Below are 22286 nucleotides of genomic sequence, written 5' to 3' on the forward strand. Positions count from 1 at the left end.
AAGATGTTTAATTAGCCTTCATTTGTTTAAGAAGAGAGCAGGTATCTGACCAAACCAAGAGAGGCAACACCACACATTGCTATTGTGTTTCCTAATTCTCTCTCTAGAAAACTCTGTACAGAATACTGCCACATCTTTGAATTCAAACACAGCAGGTAATTAAGAACACGAAAGAGGACCAGCACTGGAACCAAAGGGCTGCAAATCACACAGACCAATTTCAGAGCTGTTGGTGAACTCATTTCATGTACCCTACTACACTTTTACTGTCTTAGGCACTGGAACAGTGGCCATCAGATGTCTCAGCTGTTCCGAGGAAAGAATGCCAATGCTTATCTTGTCATCACTTGCTTTATATCCCTGAGCTTCCCATGTCCAGAAGAGCTCTCCAATTGTAAGATTATGACTATAGCCATAAAAGTCAATATAAGGTACACCTTAAAATTTTCAATAAATGTACAAATCATTTATTTAAAATTCAAAACTCAGCAATACAAACAAAATACTTAAACAATAAATTCAAAATTTAAACACTTATAGAAAATATATGAACTGTACCAATTTAACCACCCACCATTCTTCACAGAAAACAGCAAGAAATAGAGAGACAAACCAGTACCCAATTGTTCTTTTCTTCTCAAATTCTAGTTTAGAGGTAGAATACCACTGTGAAGTCTCAAAAAAATTAATTCAGTAGAATTATGCTACAAATAAATTTGGCCCATATACTTATAAACGTAATGAAGCCAGAAAAAGATTCTTACTGAGAGCTCTTGCACAATAAAATTTGGCATGGCACTTTTCAAGAGATAAAGCACCTTTCCTGATAAATACTGGTTTATGTTCTTGCAAGAAAGGGATCCTGTGCTTTTTCCATTACTGACAAAGAAAACATTTAAAAATAGACAGACCAACTTTTTGGTAAGCATATAGAAAGCAAGTGTTTCTCAGTAACTTGTCCTAGAAAGCTAATCTGGGAAAAAAAGAAGTGTAACTATTAAAAGAAGACATTTTGAAAGACTTTATGAATACTTGATGCATACTCATTTGGGTGGCACGTCCTCAAGGGGGAAGGGGGGAAAGTTAATAAAACAGGAGAGGAAAAACAAAAAGGAAGTGTCTGTTCTACTAGCAGGGAACTGACCGGTTTTTACGGTTTTTTGTCATTTAGTCAGTTTCCCCTAACTGCTACAATTTTATCCTCTCAGGAAAAAGTGTATCTATGTGAGACACACAAGAACATCAAGTGCAGTAAAAATTACCCAGGTAATCTCAAAGGAACATATATTCCATTTTTGTTCATCAGATAACCTGCTACAAGTAGAAACAAAAATTGGAATTCTTCAGACAATATATACAAATTCATTAAAAAAAACAGGAACAGTTTTGCAAGCTCAAATATAAACATTATTCAGAAAAAACCCAACTTTTTAATATAGAGACTGGCTGCTAAGTGCATTATTTAAACTGATGCATGCAAATAGTGGAATCTATGGTTGTTTAAGAAACTTAACTATCAACAACTGTTAGGCTTCTGCAATTTAGTTTAGCAAGGATTTTCTCAAGTATTTGCTGAAGGACATTTGTGGTTTAGAAGCAGCAAAATAAAATTTGCAGTCTTAATGTCTTCTTGCTTTATGGTATATAGAACTACTTGTCCCAGCCTTCAGAAAAAGAGGAAAAAGAGTCATTTCTACCACAGACTAGCTGAAAACAGGCTTTCATGTGCCAGCTACCTCATCTGGGGCAAAACTACTTGTGTGGTGCAGTTCAAATAGCCTAAGCTATATTTATCTGATTTTTCTGAAGCAAATTAAAGAAGCATTTCAACTGTACTCACAGCAGAGCTGGCAACATCACCTGGCAAATAACCAAGTGATCTCTCCCACTAACACTGGAGGATCAGCCCAGGACAAAACACAAGAGATAAGCTTTTCTTCTACAAAGTACATTCTTCTGCTGATCATGAAGCCTTTCAAAAGGAAAGAATACAATATTAACACAGGAAAGTTTCAGATGTATTTTAGGCCTTCCAATTTCTTTATGAAATTTCCATCACCTCCAAAGAAAAACTGTGCATCCCTATCCAGCTAAAAGAATATTGCACACCTAGATTAAGGAAACTTACTTAAACAAAGATGAGTAAATGCTAAGCCATATATTAAACTATGATACTTCCACATCATGATTTTTTGAGAGTTCAAAACAGGGCTGAAAGAAGACAATTTTAAGTATACATTCAGTTTTACTCCTTATTTTTCCACTGTATCCCTCATTATGTCTTTCCCTGTAGGTATTTTAATGGTCGGGATGAAAATATTTTCTGTATATACAAACTAATTACATTTAACCCTGTAAAAACTAATCCAAAAACTTCACCATTCTTTGATTTCTCTATATTTAGGCAACTCATCTTCTACACATGCAAGATACTTTTCAGAACATTAGAAAAACATTTTCTAGTATTTCACTGTTTCCCAAGAAAAAGTAAGATAAAGCTGAATATTTGTCAGTACATGCTTCGCTGTACCTGCATAAAACCATTTTTGTATACACAGGTTACACATTAATAAGGACAACAGCTGACCTCAGCATTAGTTAAAGCAAGTTGTCTTGTCTTTGTGCTTGCAAGTTCTAATAACAAAAGGAAATATCAAGAAACATCTAGGGCTTCCATAAAAAATTTACTTGCACCAAGTTTTCCCCCTCTGACAACTCCAAAAGTTTCACCTCTAACTGTGCAGCAAAAGGGACAATCCAAAACAGAAAAATACATGCACTCCCTTATTGTCTCCAGTAAGAGAAACATTGTTATCCAGGCAGTGGTCTAGTTTCTTCCAGGTCTTGCAGTAAAGCACTCTGCCATGGAAGAGAACTTACACCTGGCCACTGCCTCCAGAGTGCAAGATCCAGAGCTGCTTCAAACACTGAAATAATTCCTCTCTCAATATGCAATTTGACATTTGGGGTTTTATATAACATATTGGCATTCAAAGAGCTAAGTCCTATGAACTGCAGATCCCCAGGCATGGCAGATTTAAAGCCAAGTTCAGCACCTTCAGAGGACAAGGCTAGGATCCTGTGGACTCCACACTGCTTTGCCCAGGTAATCAGGCACTGTGATACACTAATGCACCTGTACCATTTTCAATACCCAAGCACAACTGTGCTCCAAGATCTAATTATGAATATGGTCATGCTACCAATGCGCTGTGACTACATTCAGCTAGAAAGACAGCACATTAAGAACCTACCACCTCTGCTGTTCTGGGCTTTCTTTAATGCTCCCACATATGCAAGGCACAGTCAAAGGTCAGCCTGACTGCAGAGACAGCTCTTTGGAGACGTTGGTGCCCTAGAACTTTTGTGGGATGGGAGAAAAAGAGATGATGGCTACTCTATACACAGAGGCAAGCTTTATTCTTCCAAGGTGAACTTCACCACTGGGAAGATGGCTGGTACAAGTCCAAAACACCATTTATGTTCTAAATAAAGGATATTTTGATGCCTCAAGCAGATACTAGCCTCATACCAAACTCCTGAGTAGTGGCAAATTTCAGCTTGGAACCAAAAGCAGACATGCACCAAAGCTTTCACAAAAACTAAATTATTTTACATGGTAACGTGGCCATAAGAGTCCTTTTAAAAGAGTGTTAGTTGGTTTTAGTGACACCATAGCATCAGAAGTTAACTGTGGATCCAGAGAATTACCATAAGCATGTGTCTTTGTAACTGAGAAGTAAACATTAGCAAGCTACTACAACACTGGGCTTCCAGTACATGTTGCAAAATGCAACTGACCCCTGTAAATCACAACATCAACTTTTATTTCACTATTATCACAAATCACATGGCAAAACAGGATTCCCTTGTCACTGTTGAAGTATACTAAGATACCTGACTGTTTTCCATTGAAAAACCCAACACAGCAATGGCTGGGTAAGATAAACACTGGGAAAGCAGCAGGGTTTGTAAGTGGAAAGCATAGCCTAGGTATCTCAGCATATTTACTAACAGGGAAGAAATACAACCTTTTATCCACATTTAATTAAAATGTCAACTAGTGGATATACTGGGGGAAAAAAACAACCAAAAAACCCAACAGAGATATCAGGAAATAGTTAAGTCATGGCATTTGCTTTTAGTATTTATACCTGTAGATAGAAGTAGTTGTGATCCATCAAACTCACTGATGTCCTGAAAGCCACTCAAATCCAAATCCCACATGGACATTAGCATCCTAGTGGAGCAAAACATACACCACCAAATCTGCTGCTGTAACCCAGAGGGCAGTCCTGGAAATGATGTTCCCAAATCATATGCCCTTCTGCAATTCTTCCTTAGTCCTGGCTGCTACTGGTTCCATTTTGAGTCTTACCTGAGAAGGCAGGGAAATTCAACCCAGGGCAAACAAAGGTCAAAGCTTGTTTGAAGCTCCCTGAGGTCTCTCTCCTGTAAGTCCTTGTTTCAGTGTGTATGTAAATGATCTAATTCCTTGCCAGCAGCTTCAAGTTATTTACAAAAAAGTCACTGACTTGGACACTGGTTTTCTGGAATGCATCGTTGATACACTGACCAAGTTACTCTTGTTTCAGTCAAAAGAAGTCTGAAAAGCAACTTTTCATCTTTCTCAGGAGGCTGTATCCTGCCTATGACAGGATATACTACCTGTATTGACTCAATTTCTTCCCATATTGTTTTCTTCTCTTTGCAAAATAAGAATTTAATCTTTCTTTGCAGGAAAAAACCAAACAAATACTTACTAACACATTCACCAAAGTGAATTTACAGCAAATGCTACCACCACCACCATCCACCCACCAATCTTCAGAATTAATTTAATGGAGGCCAGTTATTAGGATACCAGTTTTATGTTTGAAAATAAAGTGCATAATGATTGTCACTGAGAACTTTGCTGATTTCAGGTTAGCACAGTTAGTATCCATCCTCAGCAACATCAATAAAATAGTAATTACAACATAAATTCATAACATGAGTCAGAATCTGAAACAGCACACATGAAAAGTAAGTTTTGTATAAACAGGAAGAAGAAAGAGAAAGTGAAATGGAATCCCTAGTCTTTTGTGGAAACGATCCTATTATACAGCTATCCCAACATGCAGCATCTGAAACGAAGAATCACAGTCTGTTTGCTTCCCTTCTACTATTCCTGAATTCAGTTTGTAGCTTTCTGGTGGTATCTGGCAGATTTCACCTCGGACAGGGGAAGATGTGTCTTGAGGGAGCTCTACAGAGACAGTGTCAGAGGAAGAATCTTGGCTTTCTGCTGACACAGACACTTGTAGACAGCTGCCCTCCATTTCCTCATTGCAATCTGTGTCTTCATCAGCCTCTTCCAGCTGCTGAACAGATTTTAAATACTGTTCTATCAGTCTGTTGTCCTGTGCATTACTAGAGCTCTCTTTACTTTGCCCACCCTCCCCAGGGCCATCCTCTCCATCTGAACAACATGCTGAAACACAATTGCCATATTGTTTGATGGTTTCCATTGAAAGGGAGCTCTCACTTCCTTCAGCTAAGCTCTTTGCAGAGCTGCACAGTTCACTGGCACGAGTCTGATCAGCTGCAGAAGAATGAAAGCCAGAATCTGGGAACTGCAACGAAGACTTTTCCTGAAGATCATCCTCACTAGCTGGAGCTAACAAAGCAGAACTAGCAGCTGGTGGGGTTTCTTGCTCCACTGTGGATGACTGAAGAGGTGGTTTGGATAAACATAAAGTATTGGCTGAAGGGATCCCAGCACCACCTAAATTCTGCATCACTGAAAGCTGCCATTGTTGAAGGGATTTAACCTGTACAGAGAAAAATTTATTATGAAATGCAGATAAATGTATTTTGATTTCTAGTGGATTTCTTGCATTCAGCAACCAAGCTCTAGTATAAAATCCAAGACCAAGTGACAAACAAAAGGTTTCCTATATTATTAGGGAAATTTTGTTCTTCTCACTTGAAATCATGGCTTTTAAACCTACATGTCAAACACTGACAGAACACACAAGCTCCCAATTCAAATACCCCAAAAAAAAAGCAATCTGTTCTTAAAGCCAGAAAGGATTTATCCATTTTTAAGAAAACAACCTTATTGTTGGAAGAAGAACTTATTAAAAGGTGTATTAACAACTTTCCTGCCTCAAAAATGAGTTGCTCACAAGCAACGCAGCTTGATACCATTTCATTTGCCATGGGCATTTACCAGTCACATAATTCTTCACAGTCCTGCTTATGATAATTTAGCTTGTCTTGCATTTTGTCTTCCTTCTCACACCAGGCCACTATTTAGTCTTTAGTAGTAAAACCAGTGTTCTTGCACTAATGTTCTGAGGGTTATTTCCCCCCACCAAATCAGTATAGCAGACAACACAGCAGTAAGACTCTATTAAACCACTCAAATCATTGGAAAAACTGAACCATATTGACTGTCTCTTCAGGATCTACAGTAAGAAATAATGCTAATTCACATATAGGCAGATTCAAATTCGAATTCCAAATTCACATTTAAGCAGAAAAACAAGGACTAAAATTACTTACCTGGTTCCAAAGAAATTTGATAGCTTCCTCCTGTACAAGCCTTTGCATTTCATCTTCCTCTCTTTCTTTCCTCAGTCTGCAAGAACGCACATCCAAAATTTATGCAGCTTAAATAAGCAACATTTGGGTAACAAGAGCAACAAGAATACGTAAAAATGCCTACTTATATAACAGCACTTTTGAAAGATACAACAGAGCCTAACATTAAGAAATTACTGCAGTCTGGCTTGCCATAAATACCCAGCTGCTGACTTCAAGTTTCTTTTTCAGTTACATTTAAATTCTGCTTCCTTTTACTGCAGCACATTTGTTGGCTCAGTAAGAATGTGTCTTTTTGTAAATTGAACCCAAGCTCTTATTTTTTCCTGCACAACTATCAGCCACCCACACACCAAATAGTACTTCTTCATTTCAAATTATGCTGTCCCACTGATATATGGATGGAGTATGATGTGTAAGCATTGGGAGTTTCTAAAGGTTCACTGAGCACTCAACTTGATTTACAGAGCTTTTGTCACTTGTGAGAGTGAAGAAAAAGAGCATATCAAACTGACTGATCCAGGCTGATCCAGAAAGATATTAAGTAAATCCAGAATTTTTGGCTTACAAATTGAGGAATTTCGACCATGATCTTCTCCAAACATGAATTCACAGGACCAAAAATTAAAACAGAACCAAACATAGAGTCACATTTTAAAATTCTATTGTACAAGGTAGAGGAAATTCTTCTTTTTACCAGCAATAGAATAATGACTCCCAGTATGGACACTTGATTTATAGACTCTAATTGTGAGGAGACAAATAAAAAAAAACCCCACTCAGCAATTTCTATTTTGAAATATGCAAGTCCTGCTAAAATAGGAACAGAAAAATGTGTTCTAACCCAATCCACTTATAGAAGGCACTTTGAGAGGATGAATAGCTATGTGCAAAACTGTGCTTACCTTACAGGAAGTGATCCTGTAATGTAATCAGTTTTATGTTTCTGATGCTAGGTTTTACTGTGAGTAGTTATATCATCTATATCTGTTCTGAAATACTCTGGAATGATGGTTATATTCAGACAGACTTGCAAATACACAGCATGACCTCAACTTACTTTTCTATTTCAGCTGTTAAATAAATGATGTGCTGCTGCATTCTGTGTAGGCGAATTTCATTCCGCACTTCCTTGGCTTGAGGATGGTGGTTCCTGGTGTAAAACCCTCTCCAGGAAGCTTGGAGCTTGGTAGCTGCTTCAGTCATCCTTTGCAGTTCAGCTGCACCTCGATCAGATGGTGCTGCACCTTGCCCAGCCAGTGAACCAGACCTTTCTTCTGTCATCTGGTCAGGACAAAGAATTTTTACTCCTAATTCAGCACCTAGCAAGGTGCTGGGGTGACTGTGCCGAACTTGGCCTTCAGAGGACCCCAAATAGTTGCCAGTCCAAGCAGCCAGGCCAGCTCTTACCTGATCAGGAGCAGGCACCTGCAGGATTTCTTTGATATTCTCTTGTGTTTCCACACTTCCTGTTGCTCTATTGGGGTGCTCTCCTGTAACAGACGAAGCTTCTTGCTTTTTAGTTGTTTCCCTACGATTAATACCTCTCACACCTTCAATCACTGTATCATCATCATCTTCAAGGCTCAAATTGATTCCATGTAGCTTCAGGTCTGAAGCAGGAGACACTGGAGACAATCCTGAAGCAACTGGCATGAAAGTAGATTCTGAGGATAAAAGGCTGCTGTTTAGTTTGTCTTCATCTGTCTGTACATCTTCGAGGTGTAGCTCCTTGGGAAAGCTTCTTTCATGAAGAAAAGTGTTCTTTACTGCATAGGAATGATCATTGTTTGCACTTGGTCCAACCCAAGAATTTCTCTGGATAACAGGTTCTAGATAGGCAGAAAGACACATTATAGTGTTAGAGTATTTCAGTAATATTATTAGTTTGTTTAATTCATAGGGATTCCCAGTTTGGTTTTGACAGTTAGCACCTGGGTGGGCAAGATGGTCTAACATGTTAGTAACAATGAGCATTATTTCTGTATCAGGACTATATTTACCACAGTAACATCCAAACTTGGCAAACACTGGGTACAAGAAATGGCAAACTGCACTTCCTTGGAGAATGAACTTGTATAAAATGCAAAAGTCAAGGTAGTAACTCTTATTTTGTCGGATTGGGTTTTTTGCCTAACCAGCCTACTAGCATTTCAAGACTCAAATAAGCATGGACTGGATGTTTTTTAGAAACAATGTACAACTTCAGTTGAGAAAATAGAAGATCAATAAAATAAAATAATAACAGGGCCTTGTTCTGAAATTCCTTCCATAAAGTTACTTATGCTCAAAAGAAAAGTATTTATTTCCACAGGAGTAGATAAGCTACTTACCCTTCTCAAGAACCATCTGTGATGGCTGGGCCAGGGCACTGTGTTCATGAGCAACTGGCACTGTTTTGCTGGGAGCAGAAAATGTACGTGGTTCCTCATTTTGGTTTTCATGCATCAACTGCCTCTGGTGGAGTCTAAGCACAGAGTGCCAAAAATAGATTTTGTGCTTTATTTAAACTTTCTTTTGTACAGAAAACATCTAAAAGAAACTATGAACTATTTCAAAAGAAACATTCATGATCAAAACATGCTAAAGGAGAGGCGTGTTATGCAGACTCCTACAAACACAAGACACTACCAGGACTACTCATGAAGTAGGAAATTGCAGTCTTTTCCTGCTCCCCTTCCTTCAGCCCCTTTCTTCATTACATGCTAAAAAAAACCCCAAAACAAAACCCACCAAACAAACAAAAAACCCCCAAAAAAGCCCAAAAACCAACCAAATAAAAACGAGAAAAAGCCCAACATGCAATTCTGACTATAAACTGAAAACCATGAGGTATTTCTACACACAAAGAAGGCCTACAAATATTTTAAGTTTCAGAAGTGGAATACATTATGTGTGTAGGAATAGAGGAGTTTGAGAAATGGTGGGAGTATCTTTTACATTTCAAAGTGAATGAATCAAGGAATAGGTGCTCCAGTTACTAACAGTCCGAAATCCTAGTACTAATCAACAAATATTGCCACAAAAACAAACAAAAACCCAAAACAAAACAAAAACAAACAAACAAACACACACAAAAAAAATCATCCTTTACAAACTCAGGGAACACACAGGTTGTTTCAGCCCAGCTAAATTAGAAGCTCAGGAGACAGAGGACAGTCAAACTGTCCTAAAAATAATACATGCATGTGCATATATAATACAGGTGAGGATTTGGGGGAATTGCTTTTTCTCCTAGGGCTTTTTTGGCTTGGTTTTTGAGGGTTTTTTTAATTTTGGAAGAGTTATCTTTAGCAGAACAACTTCCTTTATTTTCCCCAGAAACACGTGAATGCTAGAGTACTTAGCTAGAGATTCCAAGGTCAAGATGCCTTGACTGCACCTTCTCCACAGAAAGAGCTAAAACATTTCCATCATCTCCTCCTGGAGATCAATCTACACTTGCAAAGTGGGAAATAACTCCTTCCAGATGCTCCCAAGTTTCTGGCCCTTTTGATGAGACACCCTTCTGCTAACTACAACACTTTTGTTGCTCAGCTTTTTAACCACACTATGCCACTTAGGTAGCCTGCTCCTGGGAGCTGAATTTTCTGCTCTTTCTGCAAGAAAAAGTTTATCAAGAGGTCCTGGGGAATAGAACAACCTGTATTGCTTTGTTTTCTCGCTTCTAACCAAAATGAGCTCACCTTTACATGGACAAGAAACTCACCATGATAACTCTACTCATCTATTTGCACAGACCTTAGCAACACAGCTACCAGAACCAGCAGGCTCTCCAGAGGCCTCTGCTGACAGACCTCAGATGCCAGATACAGATGGACAAATGCATCACTGGGAACAGTGCCCCCCAAAGGACAACTAACTTTAAAACAAAGAAAGAACATCTCAACAATAAAAAAGTGGCTAAAACACCAGTGTACCACAACAGTCCTAATTTACAATTAGAACAAAAGCTAAGCTCCTTTTTGAGGTTTTCATAATTTTTTTGTGTGGCAATAAAAAAAAAATCCCAGTTCATAGTTTGTTTATTTTAATCACAGTTCTAACACGAATTACTTTCAGTGTCCTACAAACCACAGACTGAAAAATACAAAGGAATTTTCCCCTAGATGGCCCAGAAAGCATGAAAACACTCCTGCTGCTGCTGCCTTGCCTCTCATTCCCATCTAGGACACATCCTGTACTTTCATGGCACTTTGCATCTCCAGCCCTCACTGTTACTTTGAAATACTTAAAATGAAATCTTACTACATCTAACACATCAGATATATAATTATGTTCTCAATTACATTCTCTAAGAAAGAAACTAGGTTCTCACCTTTGCTTACTCAGTATTTTTTCCAGTTTGGCATCCTCTTCAGTCTGGAGTCCATATGCAGATGTGAGAGGACAAACAGTAGCCAAGTACTGAACTAGCTGAACATGCTGCCCAGGTCGAAATGACCTTCCTTTCCCTTGACTGTAGAGCCATTCTGCTTTCAAGCTGTTAGGAAGGGGGAAAATGGTTTAATAAATGGCACCTTTAATAAACAGCACAGAAACAGTAACTCTTTTCACTACAGCTCTTCTAGCGAGTACTGAAGAGCTAATCTACAAATCTAAGCAAGACTTGGAACATGTGCAATGCCCAGGGAAACTGGCAATGTCATTATCAGAACAATGAATAATGTACTAATTCACTTAAGCATCAATGAAACAAAAAAAAAACAAACCCACTTGTCCAAAACTCTGCAGTCTCTGCTTTGTGTGCAGTCTTTGAGCACTGAAAGCACATTTGTCTCAATTAACTTATCAGCAAAGCTTTCACAGAAATAGAGAAGTTCACAAAAACATGCAAAACAGACAGAGAGCACATATTGCTAAGAAGTATTCAACAGGTTTGTTTTTCAAATTAATTTCTGCATGAGATTATTTAATACATCTACATGTAATAATATAGTTAATACAGATCATCCCATTAGTAATGAAAAAGAAGTCTAGAATTCCAACTGGCAACTTTCCTGGAAAGTAGAAATAGAATTGGTTCACCTCTGACCAAAAGAAGGGCACCCTTTTATTTTAATAACAGGGTAAAAAGGACATTAGTGTCCTAGGCTATGTTAGTGTCCTGGACTGGAATGTGCTTATACTGTATAATATTTATGCTTGGACTGATGTCAAGAACTTTGTCATGCAGATATCACAGTGATATAATGAGCACAGTGATACAGTTACAAGTGATTTGAGCAAAATAATATTTAACTAATTGATAACAAAAAAAAGCCAAATCTAGAAATGAAAACATAAATCATGCTTATATAAGGGCAAGTTTAAGCTTCCCCTAAGACAACAGCTTTAACTCCTGCTGATTGTCACATTCTGCAAAGTCAAAGAGGCTGTAAAGAAAGGATACCAGACCACTGATCAACTGCTACCACAGTTTTGCTTTGTAGAAGTGCTTCTGTGATTTGAACAACTAAACAAAAGCTTAACTTCATACTTGTAAGCTAACTAAATAATAATTGCAGTGTAACAGATGAAAACTTTAGCTATAGCAATTTTAGCTTAGCCAAACTTGATGTAATAATTTTAGAGATTTAATAATACTATTATGTCACCTTTCCTTCTGAGAAATCACATATCCATCAAGAACTTTAAGGTTAAGACACCAGCTGACAATATAAGGCCTGTAGTCAAAGCCAGGGACAGAAGGTGTGGCCATCACACAAGGATTGTTCATAATTGACAGCTGTTCCAAGTGGTGAAGAGAGGCCAGGAAAGAAACCTTGAGAAAACAAAATACATTTGTTAACTAAGAAAAACATTTCACACTTCTCCTAACTACAGCTGGACAGCTTGTATAAAACAACAGAATGACAAATCAAAAATCACATTAGATTTTTGAACACAAAGGGCTACAAAGGACCTTCTATCAGCTACTGCCATTTCCCAATGATTCTCCTGTATATGCTATTAGTCCTTGGAAAGTATTACCTTCTCTTAAAATTTGGGAATGGGGCTTTATGTATAGAAAGGTGTAGTATCAAACAACTTTACTACAACAGCTGTTGATTTTGAAAACAAACAAAGGGAAAAAAAAAAAAAAAAAAGGGGGCAAGCCAAGAAGCTGGAGAACCCTGCCCTGTTTTGAAGAGAAATTATTATCAAAAAATTTTCTTCCGACATGAAATCCCAACCAAGAGTTTTGGCTGCTACTTAAAATAAACCAAACAAACAAAACAATAAAGACAAAAGTCACAGGCAGATTATTTGTTTCTCTTACACAGTTTGAAAAATAGGTCAGTGGCAACAAATGCAATTCAAACCCCTGTTCTAATCCCAGCAGCTGCAGAAGTTCTCTGCAGCATTTAGTCAGCTCAGCTTTCAACTTGCAGACAACTAGAAAAGGTAGGGCCTAAAAGTTACATCCTTGAATAACAAAAACAACAGAAAAAAGGCAAATTTCATTCCAGACTAAATTTTAAAAGACACCACTAGCTTGTGCAGCTAATGCAAATACGGTTATTACATATAAACAATTAAACTATTACAAGTTGGGTTGTTTCAAAGAAGAGAGGCCATTTTCAGTTACAACCTCAAAAAATTGTTCAACTTCCTTCCTTCAGTCTACCTAAAGACAAGGTGATCTATCTTCTATATCTTACCTCATTTAAGTCTCTGATTTCATTTTCTGCCAAAGAGAAAACAGTCAAACTCTGAGGTAGGCAAGCAGGGGCAGTGCGAAGTGAAGTTATAATATTTCCATGTAGCAACAGAGTCTATAAAATAAAAACACATGATGAACACATGATGAAATGAATGCTTGATCAAAACCCACGGATTTCTTTTTCAGGCATCACCTGACAAAAACATATTGCAAAAGAAGGATAAGCAAGACTTTCTGGTCACAGTTACCAAAAAAAGTATTTGGAAACGTTTTTCTCTACAGTGTGCATGTTGGAAGAGTTAGAAGTATGTTTTGTTTTGATTCATTCATAGAAAAATCACTGCTTCAGCTCCTCCAACTTCAAAACAAGGAAGAAAATATTCACAGGCTTCCCTCTAGAAATTACAGTTAATGAATTAAAATGCTCTAAGAGCTAGTGTTTGAAGAGTGAATGTCTAAGGGCAGCAATTTTCAAAGCCAATTTCTTTGTGTTTAGAATGCATTAAAAACAGAGACGGAACATCTACCTTCAGTGAGGTAAGCTTGGAGAGATCCCCTAATTGAGCTATGTTATTGTCTGACAGATCAAGATGCTGAAGAGACAGACAGGAATTGATTTGTTCGATGGCCTATAAAAATAAAGAAATCAGTTACTCACAGTAACCCTTTTTAGCTACTAAATAAAACCAGGTATCAATAATTATAAATTCTTTTGAAAGAAAAAAAAGCCCACTAGCTAAGTAACACAAAATAAAAACCATGTTTTAATACAGTTGTATTTTAAAGACAAGAATTTTGGAGACTACTTCCTTACTTTCATTTCATTTTGATATCAAACTTTTTATTTTTTCCTAGACAACTCAATTCCAAAAGCTGCCATCTTCTATTTCATAAGCCAGTAGACATAAAATATTAACATTGTTCCAATCAAAGCATATTCAGATTTCTTTGCAGCATTTTCCAAATTTCTAAAACACAACATTCTGGTAAATGCAACAGACTAAATACTTCACCTTAATGTTATTTCCTGCCAAATTCAGCCATTCCAGGTGCACCAAATCCTTCAGCCCTTCCACGTACCCAATACTATTATGAGGCAAGTTGAGCACTCGGAGCTTGGTCAGTTTTGCCACACCCATCATTCGCACCAAACGGTTGTTGGCTACAGAGAGCTGCAGATGGACACACAAAAGAAACAATTTTAACTATGCAGACAGAGTAAGATCTTCTAATAGTTAAAAATCTACTCCAACAGATACTTGTTCAATCTACGGATTTCATTTTCAAGTAAATGACACAGACAAAAAACCTGCAAGAGCCAGGAAATAAATTACTGTTCAAAGAACATGAGTCCTCACAGCTCACTCCACAAACTTAAGAGGAATTTCTCCTAGCAACAGCTAAATAAAGGAAAAAGAATGAGGAATTGTGTCATATGAAAATAAGGTTGTAATATCAGAATTGCCAATTCATTGTGCAAATTGTTGCCCCATTCCTGGTGTAAAATTGCACTGACTGTCAATATGGCAGAGGATAAAATGTATTTCACACAATTCTCAAACAGGTCCTGTGCTAATAGGACTGTAAACCACAAACTTTTTAAAGGGTAAATCCTGACTAGACACACACTTCAGTAACATGATCACCAAGCTGGCAGTGTGGTGAAGGTTTGTTGTAGCAACAAACCCCACCTCTGCCAACTCAGCGTAAGCTGGTCTGTAAAAGTTATCAGGCAGCTTCGAGTCTATCCAGAAGGACTTTAAGTGATAATACAAAGTTATTTTTAAGATTACAAAGCTCATGTACTCAAAAGCTAAGAAGTATCAAAATTTGAGTTATCAGTGACTTTTCTAAGTGTTCTTACCATGTCCCTCCCCCATTAGGATTTATTTAGCTCATTTTTAGTTACAGCCCCCTCCACTATCAGCTGCAGACCTCCACTGAAAGCAAAGCTTTCTACTTTAGCCAGCCATCATTTATTTTCCTGTGAAGACAGTAACTGCTAGCTTACTTCAATAACATAATATTGCCTGAAGGCAGAAGATGCTAACATCATAGCACCATTATTTGATAACAATTTCAAATCAAGCAATACAGACCTGCATCAGATTCCTGCATTTTTCCAAGTGCTCCAATTTAATTATCTGATTTTTGTCCAGAATCAGAGTCTGAGTATCAGCATCACAGGGCAAGGTTGGACCCAGCTTTTGCAATCCTTGACCTGAGCAGTTGACTATCAAGCCTTAGAATAAAAAGGAGAAAAAAACAACAAAAAAAGCACCACAAAGTTTATATATGAGAACATGTACTAGAAAAGCAATGCAAAATAAAAAGATTTGTTTTATAATAGATGCAGATAATTTGGAAAAACAGATTAACTTTCTTTTCCATGTAAAACTGAAGCAAATTACTTCCACTTGAACACTTTAAGAGTAACTGATGCAGTTACTGGAAGATATACATACCAGACACTGTCCCAGTTAGGAACTCTGGCAGAATTCTGGGAAAGTCACAACAGATCCTTTGAAGTGAAATGCAGCAAAATTCTGGTAGCTAAATTTAAAGGTGTGATCCTCAAAACCCCAAATTTCAGAAGAACCTAAATTTAAAAATTCTTCAGAGAATTTAAGTTTTGAGCAGCTTGACAACTAACTATGTGTAAGCATTCTATCTAAACTAAGAAGCCACTCGTGCAGGCATACTACAGTACTGGGGACATTGGGAGGAACAAACTGTAAACGGGCTAGCACACTATTTACTTAATGCAACACACAATTCAAATGTTCCATGCAAAAAGGGTCACTACATAAAGTTAAAAGGCAAACATTTGCCATCTACAGGGAGCTTGAATCACTGGGTACCCAAAGTGACACCTGATAATTGTAATAATTTTCATACATTGAGCCTCTGCTGTGCATTTGATGTACAAACATCACTGTAGTGCTTCTTGTTCTTAGTATCTGTTCAGTAAATAACGTTTCCTTTTTCAGCAACATATCCCAAATAGTGGTCTCACCCTAATATGATGCACATATTACTATGACAGTTTATAGGTTTTTAGGGTTTAGTTACACTATAGATGAAGACAAACATTTTTTGTGTACCATTTTTTCAGCTAGAGAACATGCATTACTAAAAAAGATGTCTGATGACATTTATTATATTCCCATCATTTTTTCAAATCTATGGTTGCCCCAAGAGCTTTGAAGAGCAGCAAGGCAGAGCCAGCAACCATCACATTCCTGTCTTTGCACATTCAGGGAGACAGTACCACTTGTTTCTCACTCAAGCAGTCACTTCTGCAACTGCTTGGTCACTTTAATTGACCAGACAAACTTTGCATCTGCTCATTTATCCAAGGGTTTGTTACAAAAATTCACAACTGGCCCCTCCAATCTAGGAGAGAGGCAAAGACCCACAGTACTGAATTGCAAGAGTAATCCTTTTATTCATGCACATGAGGTGTCCCATTCAAACTGGGGCACTCAGAATGTGGCTTCACACATGGTTCTCATAGATTTCCAACATTCAAGTATAACGTGATCCAACTGCTACTTAACATACACAACTATTTGCAAAGAACCTGTATTTCTATGGCAACATCATCCACCTGCTTTGCTATTGAACTACACGTTCCTGCAATCAGACTTGCTAGAATCACTTCTCCATGATGCTGACAAAGGAAGGTTTTCACAGAGGTGTTAAACGACCTGGGGTGCTGGTGTTATCTCCCTGCTGGGGGTATCCTTTATGAGCACCTTCAAGATTCAGAGAAGCATAGGTCCCTCTTTCAACATCATTTGTCCTTCTCTTTCCATCAAGCTTTACTTTGCTTGCTTAAGCATGGCAGTTCAGTATACAGCATGAATTATATATACACGTGGAACTCAACCAAATTAATATGATTCCATTCTATAAAGACTCATTGATATAATACCTGGGGAAGGAGATTTTCCTAATAGGCTTTCAGGACCCAGGAAAACATTTCAAAATTGCTTATTTCTCGTTTGGCAGGAACCAACGAACTACACCCTCAGAAGTGGCGCTGTCCCCAAGACCTCTCAGCCCCCCCCTCTAGGGAAAACGGGCCCTATATCGTTCAGACCCTGGCCTGTAAAGGTTCTACGAGGCGGCGGGACCCTCCAGCACGATGGACAGTGCTCCGTCCTGCCCCGAGCCACAGGCGCTCCTCAGGGGGGAAGCGGTGCCCGCGGCGCCCCCCTCGCCCCGCGCTGCCCCGGCCGCTTCCAGCCCGCGGGGCCCTCAGGGGCCGCCTGAGAGCGGGGGCACCGGAGCGGCCGAGCCAGCCCCTCGCCCCGAAAGGAGGGGGCGCCGCCGCCTCTGCAGCGCCGAGCCCCCCACACCCCTCCGAGCACCCACAGCGCTTTTCGGGACCCGCAGCCCCCAACATCGCGGCCCCCGGCACCTGTCCAGGGCTGCCCTTACCCGCTCCGGCCGCCTCATCCCCCGCCCCGGCCGCAGCACCGGCTGCCGCCATGCCCCGCGCTTGACAACACCGCCAGGCAACGGAGCGCCGATGGGCCGGGCCGCTCCGCTACGGGAGCACCGTGCCCTTTATGCTGGCTAGAGCGGCGGGTCCCGCGTCCGGGGCTGCGCCGGGGGAGCCCGGCCGGGCGAGCGCTCCGTGAAGCCGCCGCGGTGCGGCCGGGGCGGGGCGGTGCTGCCGGCCCGGCCCTGCCCTTCCCGCTCCGCTCCCGTCGGGCCCCGCGCGCCGCTCCCGACACCGCCTCCCGGCGTCCCCTCCGCCTCTCCGGCCCCTCGCAGCCGCCGCCATCATGAAGTGAGCGCCCTGTCCGCCGCTATCCGCGCCCATCCGCCGCGGGGAGGCCGCCGCGGGGCCCCGGCCGCCTCCCCCGGCCACCCGCGCCCTCCCCTAACTCTTCTCTCCCGCGCAGGGTCGAGCTGTGCAGCTTCAGCGGGTACAAGATCTACCCGGGCCATGGCCGCCGCTACGCCCGCACGGACGGGAAGGTGAGGCCGGGGCGAGCCCCGCGGGCGGGAGCGGGCCCTGCGGATCGGAGGGCCCTGCGGACGGGAGGGCGGCCGGGCGGTGCGCGGGGAGCCGAGGCCGCGCCTTTGGGATTGTCCGGAGACTCCGGTAGTGTTGATGTGGCCCATGCCCGAGTCGTTCGTACCGAGCTGTGTGAAAACAGCATCGGTGTGCAGTTGCCGTGGCTGCTCCGCAGGAGATCCGTGCTATAGCTTGGGGCTGAGTTTTAGAATGCAGCTTTTAAAGGGAGTCTTAAAGCAGCAGGTGTAAAGTACCAAAGTTGTGTAGAAAATGTTGCTTAGACGTCCTGCATCGAATGCTAAGATTCCTGGAGCCAAAAGCTGGTCTCCCAAAGTAATTGAGTAGAAATCTTTGAGGTAAAATAGGGTGGAGAGCCCGTTCAAGCTGTCATGTCATACGCAGACAGGATTTGTCCCTACCGGTGAAAGGATGGCTTGGCTTTTGAGTATACCAGTACAGTCATCTTTCTCTGCGGAATTCCCGGCAAAATAACCAGGAGATAGACTGGCTGAATCCTTGTGAGTGAATCCTGGGAATAAGGTCGTACTTTCAATGAATTATATAGCTAATAACAAACCGGCTTGAACGTTCTGCCTGTTGTTTTAGACAAACAGGTTAGTGTCACTAGGCAGGGGGGAGTCGGGTGGAGCACTGGTCTCCCTGTGTTCCCTAGGCCAAGTTTTGAGTCACTCCCACATACAGGAAGTACATGGTTGCTTGCGGACAGACACTTGGGAAGCATGATGCTGGACACAGCTATTGATGCTGTGCCTGAAATACACAGCAGCACTGGATGCAAGTGGTAATTTGAACTTTTTCCAGAAAAATTAAGATAATTCAGAATGCCTTGCAATACATCTGTTTGACCAATGTAACAAAATACAAAACTTGAGATTTCTTGAATTGTCTTCTAAAATTTTGAATAGTCAGAGCTGTGTTTAAGAATTCCAAAAACATCAATGTCGAAAAACACTGACTTAAAGAATACTTAATGCAAACTGTGATAATGTCTTTCATGGAAACAAAGCTTACACAAAACATTTTGCCTTCCCAGGTTTTTCAGTTCTTGAATGCAAAATGTGAGTCTGCATTCCTTTCCAAGAGAAACCCTCGTCAGATCAACTGGACTGTTCTGTACAGGCGTAAGCACAAGAAGGGACAGTCAGTAAGTACATACCAGCCAATGGCACTGGAAGGTGGTGACCAAAGGATATGGTCACTGCTCTGTCAGAGGTCACTTAGTGTGCCAGTGTTCAGCAGAAGCATGACCCAAGTTACCAGGATGAAGACTAGTTAATAATGGTGAAGACATGAGTGCAGCTACATGAGTTTATACACCACTTCAACAAAAGCAGTGTATTGTGTTGTAGCACTTCTTTGAGAGACCACTCAGAGCCACAGTATGTTCAGCAGATCTTAATAATTGTAGGAATGGCTTGTTTTTAAAAATTAGTTTTAGGGAAGGTGGGTAATGCTGTTTATTATGCAGACTTTGTAAAAGTTTGCTCTTGTAAACTTCCTCAGTGATGACAGCATAGGGAGCTGATTTTGGGGTTAGAGGGGCAGGGATGACTCTCCTAATATACTCTCCTTGAAAACTTTGGGCTGTAGCATGAAGTCTTTCCCTATGTAGCTGTCATTGCATGAGAAGGATAAATAATGAAACATGTAGCATGAGGTATGGTGCAGTGCTCTTGTTTAAACTTGCACAGCAGAGGAGTTTTGAGAAAGGCTTACATCAGTGCAGCAAGTCAGTGTTCTTGCCAGTTTGGTTGAAGAAAGTTGATGCATGATGGCTTATACTGCTCCCCAGCACCTGATCCACTTGAATAGGTGTGGAGTGTTTTCCTTTCAGAAGACACCATCAAAGGTTTATCCTTCTGCCCTCTTTTCTTCTGGGAGTTACAGATGGCTGAACTTCTAACATTCTTTCAAAATATTTTTTTTTTTCGTACTTTGCTGTAGAAGCATAGAAGATACAGGGTGTAATATGTGTGTCTCCAACACTGATAGCTGGACAGCTGAGGAGTTAACCAAGGATTGTTGGTAGTAACACACGATGAAAAGTACAGGATGTGGCTGGAGAAGGGGCCATATGGAGGTAGGGCAGCACTTCTCTGTACCCAACAGAAGGATTCTCTAAAGCGAGGAGTAAAATTCTACTATAGTGTACAGTTTTAAATAGCTTCAATTTGAGTAGCAGCTTGTTTCCATAATTGTCTTTAGGCACGTATTTAATGTCTTGTGATGCTAATTGTCTGCGTTTGTCTCCTGCCCTCTTAGGAAGAGGTCCAGAAGAAGCGCACACGCCGTGCTGTGAAGTTTCAGAGAGCCATCACTGGTGCCTCTCTAGCTGAGATCATGGCCAAGCGGAACCAGAAGCCCGAAGTACGAAAGGCACAGAGGGAACAAGCTATCAGGTGAGAAGCCAGATCAGTGGAGCTATCCCAAGCTTTTCAAAAATTACAGTACTTTTCATATAAAAGCGTAAACTCTAGGTGGGCTCTGTGTTTACAAGATTTTCTGTTTGCTTTTAATCTGTATATTTGTATGTAATACTGAGTAATTTTGGCAAGAGATAGTGGCAGCAGAGAAGGATCTCTCCTTGCCTTTTCCCTTTGTACTTTTGTCACTCACAATTCTGCTGTCTCTATAGAAATTCCTTCAGGGGATAGTGAATATAGAGGAGAAATCTGCAGTAATGCATTCCATTCCTGATCTTGGGAAGCTCTTTTAGTGCTGAAACAAGGAAACAGTGAATGGCAGACATGGATAATTTCCACTTTTTCTTTGAATTAACAGGGCTGCAAAGGAAGCCAAGAAGGCTAAGCAGGCAACCAAGAAAACAGCTGTTTCTGCTGCAAAGGTGAGATGCAATAGGCAAATAGAAATTATAAAATGGAATACACCATGTTGTAACATGACATACAATGTTCTGCTGTGGCTCTTAATTGGAAATTTCTTTTTCTGTTTTGAGGAAGCATGTTTGTAGCTTTCTGATGTGAAAGCTCCTTGACTGGACTTTAGTACAAAAGTTAAACATACCCAAACAGCTGCATAGAATGAATCTTTTTTACAGAATAAGTAAATATTACAGGACATAATTCTCTGACCTAATATCAGAGATAATTATTAGATAAAAACTTGTCTGAATGTGACATCTTCACTATCTAGGAACTTGGTAACAATATATTGATGAGTGCTACCCTGTGTTTCATTATCACTTCTGAATTAATACCATATGTTGGCTTAGTGTTATGTGTGTAAACTAATGTTACCGTGATCCCAGTATTACAGTTTGCAATTCTAGTCTGATCTGATTTCTGTCAAGAGTACATACAGGGACACTTTTAGAACTGCAAATAAATAGCTTCTTTTCACTCATACTTCATTATTTCTCTACAGGCCCCTACAAAGGCAGCACCTAAGCAGAAGATTGTGAAACCAGTCAAGGTTTCTGCTCCCCGTGTTGGTGGAAAGCGCTAACTTGCCAAACTGTTGCTCATGCTGAATAAACATCTGATGGAATTCCATTACTTGTGCCATGGCCTGCTCAGCTGTGTGAGATACACTGAAGGGAATGAATCTGTGAAATGACCGTGTCTGGGTTTTGCAGACTGAAAAGCATCTTCCTGCCATAAAACACTTTGTTTCTTAGACAGTCTGCTGTATTAGCACACACTTACCCAGTCTTCACTGCGTGGCTCAGGTAGCAGGGAAGATGGAGCAGGTATTTGAGAAGTGTTCTTGCCTGAAGAACAGAACAGCACCTAAGTTTATTCTGCATCTATGACAAATGACATAAAAAGTGGTTCCTAAGATCAGAGGTACATACAAGCTAAAAGGGGGTGTGAAGCAATATAATCTGTAAATTACTTTGAAAGGTCCTGTGTTGTGGAATGCATGTAGCAACATACAGAGAATCAAATGTGGAGAAGGTTAAAAAAAGGAAATGGATGGTTTCACAGACTGCATGGCTCTTACACACAAAGATTACACACAGATGCAACTTCTGGGTCA

General features: G+C 40.3%; 2 protein-coding genes across 5 annotated transcripts; one reads left to right on the forward strand and one right to left on the reverse strand.

Moving 5' to 3' along the window:
- Positions 1-438: 438 nt before the first annotated feature.
- CEP97 (centrosomal protein 97) lies at positions 439-22271 on the reverse strand. Of its 4 annotated transcripts, XM_054627892.2 has the most exons (12): positions 17681-17903; positions 15334-15476; positions 14248-14406; positions 13762-13863; positions 13233-13346; positions 12186-12352; positions 10907-11071; positions 8922-9055; positions 7999-8420; positions 7649-7872; positions 6550-6625; positions 439-5813 (listed from the first exon to the last, which is right to left on the reverse strand). In XM_054627892.2, exons 1-12 carry the CDS (start codon positions 17730-17732, stop codon positions 5100-5102), a joined length of 2472 nt encoding a protein of 823 aa, XP_054483867.2. In that variant the 5' UTR covers positions 17733-17903; the 3' UTR covers positions 439-5099. The 4 variants fall into 4 exon arrangements, with proteins under 4 accessions (XP_054483867.2, XP_077030518.1, XP_054483864.2 ...); XM_077174403.1 differs by lacking the exon at positions 17681-17903 and adding an exon at positions 21953-22271 and having other exon boundaries at positions 7649-8420; XM_054627889.2 differs by having other exon boundaries at positions 7649-8420; positions 17681-17905.
- RPL24 (ribosomal protein L24) lies at positions 17906-21799 on the forward strand. Its single transcript, XM_054627903.2, has 6 exons — positions 17906-18035; positions 18151-18226; positions 19321-19431; positions 20550-20686; positions 21069-21132; positions 21672-21799. Exons 1-6 carry the CDS (start codon positions 18031-18033, stop codon positions 21750-21752), a joined length of 474 nt encoding a protein of 157 aa, XP_054483878.1. The 5' UTR covers positions 17906-18030; the 3' UTR covers positions 21753-21799.
- Positions 22272-22286: the final 15 nt, after the last annotated feature.

This window comes from Agelaius phoeniceus, chromosome 2, assembly GCF_051311805.1.
Source record: "Agelaius phoeniceus isolate bAgePho1 chromosome 2, bAgePho1.hap1, whole genome shotgun sequence".
NCBI lineage: Eukaryota > Metazoa > Chordata > Aves > Passeriformes > Icteridae > Agelaius > Agelaius phoeniceus.